Genomic DNA, 17307 nt, shown 5'->3' with positions numbered 1-17307 from the left:
AAAAACATGATAAACTTAAAATTGAAACTTAAAACTACAAATTCGTATCATGTTGACTAACTTTATTTTTTAACGGACGAATCTAGGAACACACTTGAATTGAGGAAGCATTTGTAAATTCCATTTTTTTTGTTTGACATATAACATCTTCAGGATATTCCACAAACGGGGTGGCGCGCTTGGCATCCACCCCTAGCCCATCAGTCATGACGACTTTTTGTCTTTTTATTATTTTATTTAATTGTTTAAATTTTATTATTTTTATTTTGTTTGCGATATACAAGCAATATTAAATTATACTGTTCTTAAAATTATGCTGGCTGCTTTCCCCAGTAAACGGCGGCGGAATATTATTAATCGACATATTGGAGGATAATTAATTCAGCTTTTAACGTGCGAGATGGGGTGGGGTGAGAGGATTAATAAGCATAAGCGTACGAGACAGAGGGCAGGGCTGGAACAAATTATCAAATTCGGGTGAAAAAGAAAGAGATCGATATTCGGGCAAAATGATCGCTTTCCTGAAACCTTTCCACAAATTTCCATCATTCTATACGTAGTGCATCGTTTGCAACACTTTATAGCTGTTTTGCAGTGATAATAATATATGAATAAATGGATTTATCCAGATTCGGGCATTTTCGTATAAATCGGGCAAAAATCAGCCTGCTCCCCTACAGAAATGGGAGCCCGTGGGCATACGCCTATGATTTTTGAGAATTGGTGATGCCCCAATGGCCACTTTGTATCCAGATGTCACAACATACTCCCTTGTATACATTTGTTCATCAATACAATTAATTTCATATATTTAAAACAAAAAGAAGAAGAAAAAAGACGCATAGACACGTGCAGGAATTTTAACAGGGGGCGAAGTTCATAGTTATAGATTTCCTTGGAAAATATAGTTTAAAAAAGACGAATAGACCTATAGTTTGCATTTGCGGGTGAAGGGGGATTAGTCAAACGGTTTTCATTTAGCATCAAATCAGCAATCAGATCCTGTAGACCCATATATATATTTCAGGGGTCAAAATTGCTCTGTGGACCCATTTCCTGATTTTGTTTTTTGTTTCCAAAGACCGTGTTATGTGCTGTCCTGTGTGTGTATGAATACATGTATGTATGTATGTATATATATAAAATATCCCTTACTAATGGAAACATGTAGCGAGTTTCTCTGAAGACTGTTACAATTAACAAATGTTCAACATCCAATAGCCGATGTGCTCTAGTGATCGTGTTAACAAAACCAATCAATGCAATAAGTTTATAATCTACAGTTCGTCTTATCTTCCTCAAAAAAGTTTTGTGTTTTTTGTTTTGTTTTTGTAAATAATTTCAGTTTGGTTTGAGGTAAGAAGAAAAGTAAAAGTGTTTTGGAAATAACAAAAAGTACTATTTTTGTGTGCAATAATTTTTTTTTTTTTAAATCGATTCAGAAATAAATAACTTTTAGTAAATACCATAGTATGAAAAAGGCGTTCCCTGTGGGAAGGACTAAGAAAAATAACGAAATGTTTTATTTAACGACGCACTCCACACTTTTAAAAAAATATTTACGGTTATATGGCGGTTTCATATGGTTAAGGACCACATATATATTGAGAGAGGAAACCCGCTGTCGCCACTTCATGGGTTACTCTTTTCGATTAGCAGCAAGGGATCTTTATTATATGCACCACCCCATAGACAAGATAGCACATACCACCGCCTTTTGTGTACTAATCGTGGTGCCCTAGCTGGAGCGAGATATAGCCCAATGGGCCCACTGACGGGGATAGATCCCAAACCGACCGCGCATCAAGTTCTAATTGTGAACTGTGAAGTGAAACCAAGACTGGTTATTCGACATGTGTACATAAAGAAAACTGAACACCAGTCTAACAACATGGACCATGTGGGAGTTGTTTGCCTGCCTGGCGATGTGATAAACAATATTAAAGAATCAGAAGCTACAAAAAAGGCGTTTGTCGGTCCAGGATTACGACAGGAAGGAGAAACTGTAGTTGTCTGCAAACCTGGCATTTTAAAATTTAGAGAGCCTAACGTTTATTGGATCGATAGTCACGAAAAAAGGGTATTCCAGCTTTTCTAATCGGCGACTTATTCAGTTATTCAACTTATTGTCTGAACCAAATTGTTAACAACTACGAAAAATTACTCTCCTACCTTTAATTGCCGTTAGATTTCCTCCAAAGTTTGTCCAGACACAAATCTTAAAAAACCCATTACAATGACACAGATTCCACATACCAGATGATAACTATGTCACCTATATAGACTTCGCTGAGACTGCGCATAGGGCAAAAAGCGAAGTAGGGCGTTCTCGCCACCGGTCGATCTCGCCCAGGCGATCTCGCCACGGGCGAAATCACCGTAAATTCCATATACTGCTGGGCGAAATCGCCGTACTATATATATCTAACTAAAGAGGAATTTTATGATTTAAAATGTTTATATTACTAACATTAATTACCTTATAAACTCATTGTGTGGATGTTTATATATTGTTTTGTTTCTGTTTACTCCGCCCAACTTTTTGAGAAACCAATATCAAACCCAAAACATGCACTGAATAATAATAAGCTTAAAGTACTGTCAGTCGGGCCAACTTTGTTGTAAACAGTATGGAAGACAGAAAACAGACAGATGGAGTTTCAGTTTGAATTTTATTAACTTGTTACATTAATATGTTCTCAAACAATAAGTAAGTGGAAATGGTACACAAAACATCGGCGATCTCGCCCAACCTTGCTGATATGGAGTAAACTGAACAAAAGCAATGACAGAAAAAACAAAAGCTTGGGAATAAAGAACAGTATCAAACCCAAAACATTAATTAAATATTATTATAATAACCAATTTATTGTAATAAACAGTGACATTCCCGTCTGCTTATATGTATATAGAGTACGGCGATTTCGCCCAGCAGTATATGGAATTTACGGCTATCTCGCCCGTGGCGAGATCACCCAGGCAAGATCGACCAGTGGCGAAATCGCCGGACTCCCAAAAAGCATGTCATTTTGTGCCAGCTGCCATTTCGACTTTTTATGGAATATTCTTCAAGAGGGGTGAAAGGATAGAACTTAATCTAACAACGTCATAACATGTTATGATATAAAAGCAAACGTGATGACGTCATATTATTAATTATTATTTTTTATTATTTTATTATTTTATTTTAATGATACCACTAGAGATCATTGATTTCATATTAATTGTGTCACATACTTTGGAAGCTTTCACCCCTCTTGAAGAGTATTCCATAAACAAGCAACATGGCAGACGGCAGAAAACTGCATGTATTTTTCCCTATGCAGTCTCAGCAAAGACAATATCGGCGACATCGTTGCAGTCTCATGTGTGGAATCTATATATTTGTAGTGTTTTTTTTGCAATTTGTGTCTGGACAAATTTGGAGGAAATCTAACGGCAATTAAAGGTAGGAGAGTAATTTTTTGTAGTTGTTAACAATTTGGTTCGGACAGTAGGCCTATAGTCCGTCCCACAGGGAACGCCTTTCTTCATACTATGGAATTTACTACACATTATTTATTTTTGAGCCGATTGTTTTGTAACTTGACACTAAAATAGTAATATTTTTGTTGTTGTTATTTCCAAAACACTTTTACTTTTCTTCTTACGTCGAACCAAACTGAAATTATTAACAGAAAACACTTTTGTAGAAGGATGGGATGGAAATATATAGGTCTCACTGGGCCCATTCTCCGCTAAGTGCAAATTGCCCATTTTCATATCACCTTGACCTACATTTAGTGTTATTTGCTATATGTTCAGGGCATAAAATTTGGGCTTTCCAGACGGTTCGTCCACCGGACAATTCGTCCACTCGATGACTGCATTTTTTTCAAACATATTAATAGTTATTTCTTTGACATTGTAATCGTTTCTTAACATTATTTTGTGGGTATACTATTATCGAAAAAGTAAACTAGAGTTAGAATTCAACATTAATATTCATTTTATTAACTGTTTGTATTCATTATCATGCGGACGATTCGTCCACTCGCTCGTACATTATCTCACATGTCACGATGTGGTAAATAGGTAATGCAAGCCTCCGCGTCGGAAGACTTTATTACCATGTCATGTTCTCCTTCAATGGCGTAAATTCTGTCCACTGTACCCTCCCTCGTCACATGTTATCTTCATATGCCTAATAACCTCAAAATAAAATAAAAACTTGTCTTCAATTCCAATTTAATTAAATGTTGTTTTAGACGCTACTGGATCCAACTTGGTGAAACAAGCTTAAGCTAATTACTTCACAATATCACAATAGAGGGCACCTGTACACTTAATTGGCAAAGCAAACAGAAACCAAACAAGTTGAAAGGGAAGGGCTAAAGATTATCTTTACTGGACATATTGTACTAAAAACATCCTACGACATGTAGTGTGAAAGGCGTACATTATAGAAACAAACAATAACCAAATAAATAGAAACGCCAAAAAATTATGTCTGTAGAGCATTGTTACAAAAACATCTACCAAGCGTAATCTAATGCAATATAATTTATTTTCACCTTTGTAAATTTATGTCACAGCAAAAAAAATACGGGGTAAAATATAACTAATAATTTATTTAGCCCCCACGTACATGTAGTACACATTATTTAGTCTGTGGACTAAATGTACTGGGGAAATAAAAACCCAGTGGACGAATCGTCTGGAACTGATTTTTTGTAGTGGACGAATTGTCTCGAGTTCCTCCGTGGATGAATTTTCAGTGGACGAATTGTCCAGTGGACGAATCGACTGCATCCCAAATTTGGCACGAACGAATTTGTCGTTCGTCTGTTGGTTATGCAAAACCAATATCAACATAAACGATGAATTGTTCTTGCAAAAGCTGTAATCCTTCGTCATAAAATGTATTAAAAAAATATCACTGTTTTTGGAAGAAAATAAGACTACATTGCCGGTGTGAGAATAATCATCTATACAATATAACCATTTGAAATCGGCATCGCAATCAATACAAAGTCTGCACCACAGTAATACCATTTTTTTTTTTTTTAAATCTTAGCTGTGTTTAGACGTCTCAAAAATATTAGTACTATAGTTGCACGTTTCCTTTTGAGCATTTCGTTACGTGCACAAAATCATATTATGCTGTTCAGAAATTAAAGGGACTGTCCTGAGTTTCAGCCATAACAAGAGTTCCGTCTCCCCCTTCCCCAACAAAATAAACATGTATCCTACTTTTTTCTTGATTTTTCAAACAATATCTTACCTCAAACATGTTTTAAATGTAAAATACTACACGCATAAAATCATTCAGGATTTCCTATGACTTAATTATTTCAAATTTTCATTTAGCAGGTGGAAGAAAAATAAATTGCAGTGTATAAAATTTGGCACGAACGATTTTATCGTTCATCTGTAGGTTATGCAAAACCAATTGCATATCAACATAGATGAATCGTTTGTGCAAAAGCTGTAATCACTCATCAGAAAATCCAAACAAATGTGTGTTGGCTAATGCCTAATATCATCGTTTTGGAAAACTGCGTGTAGTGGTAAATCCCTGACCTTAGTGTAGGTCATATGTGCTTGATGGTAATGTTCTAACCAGCTTTTACTCCATCATTCAACGTGTCCAGCTATATCCTCCACGACCACCGTCTACTGTTGTTATAAAATGCTACCTGCGTTAGCACGCCATCGACATATTTACATTTACAAAAGTTTGCTGAAATTCTCAGTCCTGACGTCACGATATTCGGTGTTTGAAGTACGTCACAGAACCTTTATGGATAGTTTCTTACAGTATTATATTATATACTGCTACCGTTAGATTGATTTAGTTTAAAGGTCATTTTGCCTGTCACAAGAGTATGTACCTTGTATTACGAACGTGCACCATGGTGCGCGAGATCTCATGCCACCATCGTGGGAAAATCATGTTCTCGTTACTATGAATAGCATTTTACAGAATTTCTAATTTCCAATGAATCCAAACTGACGTTAATAAATGTTTATTAAATTATATCGAGGTTTTAAAATGTTTGACAAATATCATCTACTGATCAATATTATACTTGTTCAAGCCTACATTAAAATTAGTTAAATATTAACAAACAAACAAATTCTTCCCTAAAAGAGGTCGAAAAAGATTTTGACACAGGTCGATTTTCATGGGTCGGTCGAGTTAGGACAAACAAACCTAATTTTTATTTTCGCCTGGTAGCTTTTAATTTAGTCCTAGCACACTGTATTTTCGTATTTATGAGAGAAGAAAATCGATCATTTTAGATTCTAGTTAGAATATTGTTGCCCATTAACCTTTTCATTTGTATCCGAACCACTGAAGAAAATCGTTCGTGTAAACACTAAAACCACAAATGACATATTGGTTGTCTGAAAAATTCTAATTTTATGCCCTGATGTTTGTCGTAAGTTGACCAAAAACCACATATACTTGTTCTATCTTTGTGATATATGTTTATATATTCCTCAGTGCCCCAGTTTGTCGATAATGTGTCAGTGAATAGTTACATTTAGCGAAATTTAGTCTGTCGCCAAGCAAGGATGCCATCAGTAACCTGCCTTGTAGTTGTCAAATACACCTGCATGGACCTAGACTGAAGGTTTTTTTTAATTGGTCTCATAATAGTAACACCATTAAACATCATTTGCTGTTAATTTCAGGGGGAATATTTTTGGAGAAAATTTAAAACACCTGTCATAGATATGTTACTGTAATGTATCTGAAAGCATAGATCCACATTACCAGAATAGAATAACTGGATGTAGATCACAATGTGTGCAGGTTGAACCTTAATTAATTTAGAGAATATATAGTATATCCAGTTAAAACCTCAATTTAATAATAAAATATATGTCACGCAAAATTTTAAACAGATACCTTACATTTGTCATGGATACGTGACATGACTTTTTAATCTAAAAAAAAAAAAAATGCAAAAAAAACCAATACAGTCAGACCTGTATTAAACAGTGACACATGTGGGTAATCAAGAGCGACTGCTTAAGACAAGTTGCTGCTGCAGACAGGTGCAACTTTTACAGTCTGTAAACAAATTTCTTTTCTTTTTTATTGTCAGTACTGCTAATAGATGGAAGTGCTCTAGAGTTTTCTAAAAATCACATGTCACCTTCTTCAGAAATAGTGAAATGTAACTGAAAAACACTAATTTAAACCATTTGGAATTCATTCTCTCACAAGTTTGTCTTCTCTTTTCATTTAATTACTACTCCATGCAGAGTATTGTCCTAATGGATTAATCGACCAATGTCAAGCTTCATTTCATTTCAACTTATTTTCATGCTTATACTGAATTAAGGTTCAAGCACGCTGTAGTGGGCACACACCGTAGCTATCTGGACTGTCTGTCCAGGACAGTGGGTTAGTTGTTAGTGTGAGAGAAGAGGGTGTAGTGGCCTTATACCTACCCATTGAGCCCTTACGAACTCGCTCTGGGTAGGAGCCGGTACAGGGCTATGAACCCTGTACCTACCATGCTGCTGGTCGTGAAGCTTCGATTACCCAGAGCCAATTAAATGCATACCACGGTCACGATTTCTTAATTGATACACAGTGAAGATTGCTTATTTGCTGGACCTTGTCGCTGTATATTTTCCAGCAGACACGCCTGACAATAGAATTGAAGTTACACGCTTCAACAATCAGTAGCACATGTAGGCCTTACTATTAGTGCTAGACACGGGTGTTGTATAAGCCTGTTGCATGATTTTGTGGCACCAGTATCACTTCGAACCCTCAGATACATAACACCTAATGAACAGGTGTTCTTCAAGTTCTTCACCATTCATCCGTGATTGTGTACAAGAAGCAACACCGATTTTGCTCTGTAGCAACTGGCACGGTGAAGTCAAGCTGGTCAAAGTGAAGTTTGGGCTCACTTCGCCCGCTCGTGCGAGCCCTGTTAATGTATTTTAGAAAATATGGCTTCCAATATGCAAACCTGTCAGATTCCATTCACTAAGACATGTATCTATCAAAATAACAAACAATGATCTACATTCTCCAAACCTTTTTTTATTTTTTATTTTTGAAATGCACACTTAATGGAGAATGGGTCACTAGTGATCACTACACAGATGTCATCTGTCATTGAAATGCATGTTAAACTGCCCAACTTCAAATGAAGATTGCCAATTGAATGGGCTCTCATTTGCACAAACAAGATACACCATTGCAAACATACATTGTATATAACTTATATTATAAGCATTTATTTTCACTTCAAAATTCCATCTCAGTTTTTTATACCGATCCGAATAGGTGGTTCATTAAAGGAATGCTTAAGCAAGCCTTTTGGACTGCTATGCATATTCAACGATATATATTGCACATTATTGCTTAATATCAACAAGTAAAATCATATAATTAATAAATTAATAAAATGGTTAAATGTGATGGCTAATATGCATATATAGCCATTTTGTACCATCGCAGTGAATACACCCTCTGATGAGCCGGTGGTTACGTAATACTTAACGTGTCACATCAGGAATTAGTCTTAGAACTGAAGAAACAAGCATAGCTGATTTTTGTGGATGCATCACAATGTTCTGTAATAATATCCATCCCAGTAAGTCAGCAATAAGTATATATTATTTTTTAATACAAAATACACCACCATTGTCAAAGTGTCGAAATAACTGTATCATGTTTTGTCCATACATTAACCCATGTACTAAAATGATAAATGGAGTGTTTTCTTAGTTAATTAGTCTTTTTCTTTTCTTGGCCTGTACCTGTGATTCTTGATTGGCAGGTGTGTATTTGGAAAGTAACCAAGTCACAGTAATTAATTACAGATGTCTAGACACCAAAACATATGGGGCGGTTTTATTTACATCACAGGGTATTGTGGGCTAACCTGCCATCCCTGAAATGGTAATGGACATTATCAGCCATCCTGCTTTATTACTGTAAATAATTCTGTAAAACTCTTAAGTAGATTTTCCCCATCTAAAATCACTTAACTGACCAATTACGTAGTTCCAAAGAAAAGAAAAATATCACTTTGGTATTGTGAGTGGTCGTTTTTGCTCCAACTTACCCTACCAATAGGCCTAATAATATGCATATGGTCGGAGCTGACGTCACTTCGCCCCAAGCTATATTACCAGACGGCCTCAGATCACAGTTATCTTCCCATTTGATTGTCCAAAATCTGGAAATTTGTCCACGCAAGTAGTCTGCTGTTTGAATGCGATTATTTCATGACAGACAGCTATGAAGTGACAACTATTTGACTGAAGTGACAGGGGAGAGCATGTAGTTTGTAAACATGTGCAACTTGTTGACATTTATCCGGCCCATGCAAAAGTAGTGCTTTTTGTGTAAAATGGGTGTACTCCGTTTAGAGGGTGTGTTTGTTTAAACCAATATGCTGGAAGAAAGAGCTGGACAACAGGGGTTGTCCTTTTCAGGGTATGTGGCCCCCAGGCAGGCAAAGGTACATACTAAAATCCATGGGCCTGCTGATATTAATAAAAATGTTAAAACCACTAAGGCTGTGTAGAAACATATAGCGAAATTAATTGTGGTCTGTGACCAGACGCCACAAAAACTAAACAAAATGGCTGCCCCCAGTTAATCACATTTTTTTTATTAACTCTAACATTATGCATTTTTCATTTCTTAAAGTGTTGGTATGTGTTGGTGGTCTGGGTATGCATCTTTGCAACACATACGGCTCATGTTTGAGTTTCCCTTGAACAGATTAACTTCAACCGTCTCTTCCGCTATACACCCATGTCCTAAAAGTCAATATGCAATATTACAAAATAAAATGGGCAACATCCAGCCAGAAGGCTTACCATTAAAACTACAAATTGTTTTAATTCTTCCCCAATTAATAGAAGTGAATTATGAGAACCACAACATATGTCACAATTAGGAACTATAGTGGACTGATGAATGAATTCTCACCTGCAAGTCAGCTGTGTAGTGAGACCTTATTTCTTTCGCAGGATGCGGATCAGTGGTAAAGCACTCACCTGTTGCGTGGTCTAAAATTGATCCCTATCATGGGCTATTTCTCGTTCCTGTCAGTGCTCCACAACTGGTATAACAAACACTGTGATATGTACAATCCTGTCTGGGATGCTGCTAATCAGACAGAGTAGCCCTTTGCAGGGCAGCAAAGGTTTCGTTCTCATCTGTATGGTCCTTAGCCACATGTATGATGCCATTTAACCATAATTGAAGTGTTGAGTGGTGTGTTATTAAACAAAGTAATCAGTTGTTTTGCACAGTTTATTGGCTAATAGAACTAAGGCTGTTCCTAAACTGATCACCACGGGGAGCTGACGGATGGCATATAATTATGAATATGCATACTTAGTTTATTTTATATTGGCAGTTATAAAATAGTTTCGAATTGCCTACCCATCCCCACCCCACCCCACCTACTTTGTATTCTTGAGTCTACTTAGTGATGAAACCAGTCAATTAAAAAATTCCCAATGACAGATGGTTGCCAAATACTGTTTAAGATACTTGTAGTTTTCTAGATCCTTTGCTGGCCACAGGCCTTTAGTATGATACTTTTTTAGTTGACCCATGACAGTAAATTTAAAATGTTCATGACATATATGAAAATCCATGTTTGAGTTTTAACAGTTCCTTAATATAAAGTTATATATTTTCTTGTATAACATGATAAATTGTACACCTGTGTAAATCAAGTAAATTTGTGCAATTTAAAAGAGCCTGTTGATCTATGGTAAATGGCATTGTATGCAACTTTGATAAATTAAGTTTAACGAGGCACAGTCCTAGATGTGAACAAAACTGGATGATCTGTTCTAAATGCTTCTAGTATTAAATTATTCTAAAAACGGCAGCTTTTAAAAATAAAACTTTCCACAATTTTTAATTGTAACAAAAAACATCGTAAAACGTGGATGCTATATTTTGTAATGTATTTTAGCCATGATGATTGCATTTAATTATTTTCATCTATATATCTGATCGACTGATTAGATTGTTCAAATATTTTGCACTAAATATACATTTTGTATTTGCAGTATGTACCAGTGAAAGGTGACTTCGTCATTGGTATAGTTACGGCCAAAGCTGGAGATATCTTTCGAGTAGATGTGGGAGGCAATGAGCTTGCTACTTTGTCCTACCTTGCTTTTGAAGGTGCTACTAAGAAAAACAGACCTGACGTCAAGGTAGTATTTCATATACAAATACCAGGCTTACGTTCAAGAGAAAAACAGACCTGACGTCAAGGTAGTATTTCATATACAAATACCAGGCTTACGTTAAAGAGAAAAACAGACCTGACGTCAAGGTAGTATTTCATATACAAATACCAATCTTACATTCAAGAGAAAAACAGACCTGACGTCAAGGTAGTATTTCATATATACTACTCAAAAGAATTTAAGGGTCAAAAATTTATAACCAAATAAGTTTCAGAGTGTATTAGATTGATGATGTAAACTACACCAATTTTTTTTTTTATTGTTCCATATTTACAAAAAACCACAAATAAACGTCACTGTATACAAGAAAGTCACATGACATGCTGTCAAAGTTGAAGGTTGTCAAACATGGATTTTACACATTAGAACATTCGTTTAATAGTGTGTGAATCCACCCCTGGTGCGAATACACTCGACACATCGTTGCCTCATGCTGTTGATCAGACGTCTGAAGAACTCTTGGGGAATGGCCTGCCACTCTGCCATAAGAAGTTGACCCAGATCATAAAGGTTGGCCGGAGGGGCATGGTTATCCCGAACTCTCCTGCCTAATTCGTCCCAGGCGTGCTCTATTGGGGCCAAGTCAGGCGAATATGCTGGTCAATCCATCCTGGCGATACCTTGTTGTCTGAGAAAGTCCGTTACTACCCTGGCGCGGTGGGGTCTGGCATTGTCATCCTGCAGAACTGCCCCGCCGCCAATCTGCTGAAGGCCTGGGAGAACCAACGGCCGGATAATCTCATTCAGATAGCGGATTCCATTCAGATTGCCATCCACCACATAGAGGGGGGTCCTGTGGTGGATAGAGATGCCGCCCCACACCATGACGCTGCCACCACCGAACCGGTGACGTTGTTAACGTCAGCGAAGCGCTCCCCAGGACGTCTGTAGACACGAACCCGACCGTCGTTGAACTGGATACTAAACCTGGACTCATCAGTGAACATCACTCGACCCCACTGAACACGTTGCCACCGCAGATGAAGCGTGCACCAGTGACGTCTGGCCGTTCTGTGACGTGGTAGGAGTGGTGGTCGAACAGCCTGGCAACGGCAGCGTAGATTATTGGATCTCAGACGATTGCGTATGGTTTGATCAGACACTCGAGTTCCAGTCGCAGTCCGCAGATTGTCACGTAATCGGCGTGCAGTGGTTGTGCATTGACGTAGAGCCAGATTTCGAACAGAATTCGTTGCTTGGTACCGTTGCCACAGTCGGCCAACGACACTCTGACTGACACCAAGTCTCAGAGCAACATTTTTTTGCGTATTGCCATCCTGAAGCCAAGCAATAGCCCTTCCTCGATCTTCGATAGTCAGTTGAAGTCGTACCATTGTCGAATTTGGAGTGTGCACCATACACGAACGCAAGCTCCAATTATACGGAAATTCAGCATTGGGAACATGGAATACATGTGCAAAGCGTGCAAATGAAGCGCTTTGTGAAAAAGCAAGTTATAGGCACTTAGCAGCCCTTTCGCTTTCGCCCTAATTTACGTGCAAATGTAAGCATGTTTTCGCCATTAGAACTAGTCGACAGTGTCAATGACAGTGGATTTTAATTCATTTATGGGTTGCTTAGACCCACTTTCATCAAAATGGAACAATACCATGCGTGACATTATGGTCTAGCTAATATAATTGACATTCAGAAAATAATGTCGAAAATATCGTCTGACCCTTAAATTCTTTTGAGTAGTATACAAATACCAGTCTTACGTTGAAGAGAAAAACAGACCTGACGTCAAGGTAGTATTTCATATACAAATACCAGGCTTACGTTAAAGAGAAAAACAGACCTGACGTCAAGGTAGTATTTCATATACAAATACCAGGCTTACGTTAAAGAGAAAAACAGACCTGATGTCAAGGTAGTATTTCATATACAAATACCAGTCTTACGTTCAAGAGAAAAACAGACCTGACGTCAAGGTAGTATTTCATATACAAATACCAGGCTTACGTTAAAGAGAAAAACAGACCTGACGTCAAGGTAGTATTTCATATACAAATACCAGTCTTACGTTGAAGAGAAATTACAGCGGACTTGTCTAAACCAGATTCAAGGGGGTCTGATGAGATATACACAGAGTGCCAGATTAGACAGGTCTGTGTCAAGCTAATGTTAATGAACCAGTTTACATATAAATTACACCGATATTGGTTTTGACAATGTCTACTGCATTGTTATCCATTTTGGCTAACCTATAAAAATGTGAGGCCAGTTCAGGCTTTCTGCCAGAAGATAATTTGAGGGTACGTAATAAACACAAAACAGATGATAGTGCCGCTACTGGGTGGTTATGGGTTTGTAATGTTTTCAAATTGGATTAGCAGTGTAGTGAATTTGCTACAACCCTGGAGAATAATGCTGTGTATACATTTTTAAAATAAGCATTCTGAGAGTACTGCTAAAGCAATACATGTCCCCAGTCAGGCCCAACACATGTTCAAGGGCTATAATTCTGAAAAATGAGTAAATCGCCATAAAACTCAAACTTGATCTGTTATAGTACATGATAAAGTTATACACAAAAGCTCAGTATCTTGAGACATTGCGAAAAAGACTGGAAAACACATTTTCATATGGGTAAATTATACCTAAATTCAGCTCAAATATCTTGAGACATTATATAAATAAAAGAGTACTGGTGAGGTACATAAGTTTGATGGAAAACTATATTAGTATCTATATTAATGAATATGTTATGGGTATGATTAATTTCTAATTATGTGAAATATTTTCAATGGGATGGATGAACAGTTTGTTCTGGACCAACCACCATCCCAAGTTGTTCCTACATGTGAGGTTTGATGGTCCTGTATGTATCTGTATGCAAGATATGGTCCGGACAAGAATTTACTATTATGTGCAGTGGACGGTGAAAAGTAGGTCACAGTGACCTAGTAATAGTATGCAACACACCACCATCACAAGTTGTTTCTACATGTGAGGTTTGATGGTCCTGTATGTATCTGTATGCAAAATATGGTCTGGACAAGATAAAATTAACAGATGGACGGACAACGCCAATCCATAATATGACCCATAGTATAAAAAACTATACGTGGGACAGACAGGAATAAAACTTATAGTCTCCTCTGGTTGGACCGATAGGGAACTAATAAGGATGACATACCGTATTACATTTCAGCTATGTAATATCTTACTATGGTATTTGATATTAAAATCATGTTGGTTGGTAGTAGAGAAATGCACCTTCAAAAGATTGATTAACTACTGGGTTTGGATATTAATACTAAACTAAACAAAATGTGGCTGTGAGTTTCATTTCAATGACTTGTAAATGTTCATCTTCCACCAGGTTGGAGATATCCTCTACGCACGTTTCCTGATTGCTAACAAAGACATCGAGCCAGAGCTGGTGTGTATTGATGGACAGGGTCGCAGCAGTGGGATGGGTGTCATCCGGAATGGAGGCTTCTTGGTTCACTGCTCCCTCAATCTAGTCAGGAAGTGAGTCGGCACATTTTACAGTAACTATTGAAAACACGTAATCTCCTGTTTCTGTTTGATATCAGATTCAGAGACAAAAACATTTTGTAAAACGTTTTTTTCCCCATCTATTCAGAATAAAAAATATCTTGTAATATTTACTTTAGTTGACTTTTAGGTATTTAGCAATAACTGAATAAAACAAATAAAACAGCAGCTAAGTTTATCATTTTGTTTACTCATTTGGTAAGGTGATAATTTGAAATGTACCGATGAAAAGAACTAAGGGAACATATGTAATTGTAGACCACATTTAATTCACAACTGGTGTAGTAATGTCTGTATTTTATACCCCGTTGTAATTTAAAACTGATTAGTAGTAGTGCCGATTTGACTGCCATTAACACAGTTAATGTCTGTATTTATACACAATTGTAATTTAAAACTGATTAGTAGTAGTGCCGATTTGACTGCCATTAACACTGTTAACGTCTGTATTTATACACCGTTGTAATTTAAAACTGATTAGTAGTAGTGTCGATTTGACTGCCATTAACACCGTTAACGTCGGACACTATGAATTGAGGGTTTGGGCTGCAGTCATTATTTTTTGTTACGATTTCTTTCCATCAGTATATGATGTTCATACTTCATCTGTATTGCTGCATTCATTTACTAGTAGAGTTATTCCTCTTGGTATACTGTTAATATATTGACATTATTTTATCTCTGTTCCCCCATTTTGTTAATTTAGATTACAGAAGCTCTTTAACTGGACAAATTCAAAATAAATGTTTTGCACCTGTTTGAACCCAGACTTTCAGCTGTATTTTTAATAACTTGAGTTTTTTTTATGTGTTACCTTCTACACGTGATGCGCAATGTTGCAAACAATTTTATTTTGTTTTCTCCTTACAGGATTCTACACCCAAAGTGTGTGCTAGCCAAAACACTCGGCAAACAAATGCCATACGAAATAACTACTGGGATGAATGGCCGAGTGTGGGTCAAAGGTCAATCCATGAAGGAGACGATAGCGATAGCTAATGCTGTGACCGCGGCAGAACACATGACAAACAATGAGATACGAGCCATGTGTAAGAAACTAGCTGACACCCTGGTGGGATTCTAATACAAGTTTGTCTATAGAGATGTAAGAAGACACGAGTTACAGAATGCACTGGTTGGTTGTTGAAGGCATTGAGTTCTGATGTCGGAGTGTATGTTGACCTCTGTAAGATGAGAAACAACCATCAAGATAGACCTGGCTTGCACATACAGAATAAGAGTTCTCATCTGAATACCTGTATAGCTGTGTAAAAGAAACAAAACCTAGTTAAATTAGTTAAAATTATATTTATTCCAATGCATGAAGACGGTGGCAAAATGCATTCACAGGATTGTGATAGTAAAACCTGTGTCATAGTGGAAAGTCATCTGATTTCACATTTTATTACATCAAGTCATTTTAAATGTCTTTTTTAACAAATGGCAGGTTTAATGATTTGCAAATCCCCAGTAATGCCCTTTAATCCTATTTCAATTTTTTTTGTTATGTCATCAGTATAAGCCAGACTTTGAAGAACAAGTTCTGTTTGATACTCATTATGAGACAATTTGTAAATATCATAATTTAAGAACACATCCCAAAACAAAGTGTATTTTAAAAAATTAAATTCACCAGTGATGTCTCTGCACTCATTTGTAATATTATGACAATTACAGATACTTAATTAGTTTTTTCCACAAGATTATACCCCCACCACCACCAAAATTAAAAAAAGGAATAAAAAATAAATTAATTGAATAATGATCCCAATTGTTCTTTTCATTTTAGTTACAACAATAAATATCTGTGTCAGACAGACTAAAATACTGGACCAAATGATCTATTTTACTTTAAATCATTATGCAGGGCCAGGAATTCCTAGAATTTAAAAAGTACTCCAGGTCTTGAAATTTGCCTTTTATAACCCTCCCCAAAATTAAAGGCGACGGTTTCTTTAAGTTGGTTTTGGGGGGATTTATAAGGCCCATGATCTTAGTGCAAAAAACTGGTTCACCTCGTAAGACTTCGAACTAGCAGAACTCTGGGTAAAAGCAGACTGAATGTACCAAGAAAACAAAATCAACAACTAGGACATAATAAAAAATGTTCAGTATTTATATTTAGAACATAATAATTACATGCTTTAACTTTAATACAACCTTGGTAATATTGATCAGTGTCTTATTATCACCATTTTGTAGCCCTCAGGAAAATGTTTTTAATGTTTTTGCTACAGGCAAAACACTCACCGACAATTTTGAGCATGCCGACAACGATTTTAAATCGGTAACTTTTGCAACAAATATAAAAACCAAAGTCAATCACTTCAACCAATGGCAATAAAACCAACTGCCACCGGTGAAGCCCCTGCCTAGCTGCATTCGCCCTTCGACCTGAGCAGGATATAAAGCCGATATCTTAAGACAGTAACCAGTTATTTCTTTTATCCTGCAATACTACAGCAATTTTTCGAAAATTATTATTTATTCCAGTTTTGTGTACGCAAATAGAGTATTGTGAACCTAGCAAGGCTTTTTCCATATGACGTCATACAAGAT

At 36.7% G+C, this 17307-nt stretch overlaps 1 protein-coding gene across 1 annotated transcript; it reads left to right on the top strand.

Annotated features, from left to right (window-relative positions):
- Positions 1-1891: 1891 nt before the first annotated feature.
- Positions 1892-16507, top strand: LOC121375431 (exosome complex component RRP40-like). Its single transcript, XM_041502878.1, has 4 exons — positions 1892-2080; positions 11059-11208; positions 14570-14721; positions 15619-16507. Exons 1-4 carry the CDS (start codon positions 1892-1894, stop codon positions 15830-15832), a joined length of 705 nt encoding a protein of 234 aa, XP_041358812.1. The 3' UTR covers positions 15833-16507.
- Positions 16508-17307: the final 800 nt, after the last annotated feature.

The sequence above is a fragment of the Gigantopelta aegis genome, chromosome 6 (genome assembly GCF_016097555.1).
Source record: "Gigantopelta aegis isolate Gae_Host chromosome 6, Gae_host_genome, whole genome shotgun sequence".
In the NCBI taxonomy this organism is placed as follows: domain Eukaryota; kingdom Metazoa; phylum Mollusca; class Gastropoda; order Neomphalida; family Peltospiridae; genus Gigantopelta; species Gigantopelta aegis.
This window is presented reverse-complemented; position numbering and strand designations above follow the sequence as displayed.

Bases quoted from the DNA above. Each gene is read 5' to 3' on its own strand.
- LOC121375431 (XM_041502878.1), top strand. From the start codon at position 1,892: ATGGACCATGTGGGAGTTGTTTGCCTGCCTGGCGATGTGATAAACAAT. The intron at 2,081-11,058 runs GTATTCCAGCTT...TTGTATTTGCAG, and splicing joins TCGATAGTCACGAAAAAAGG to TATGTACCAGTGAAAGGTGA. The intron at 14,722-15,618 runs GTGAGTCGGCAC...TTCTCCTTACAG, and splicing joins TCCCTCAATCTAGTCAGGAA to GATTCTACACCCAAAGTGTG.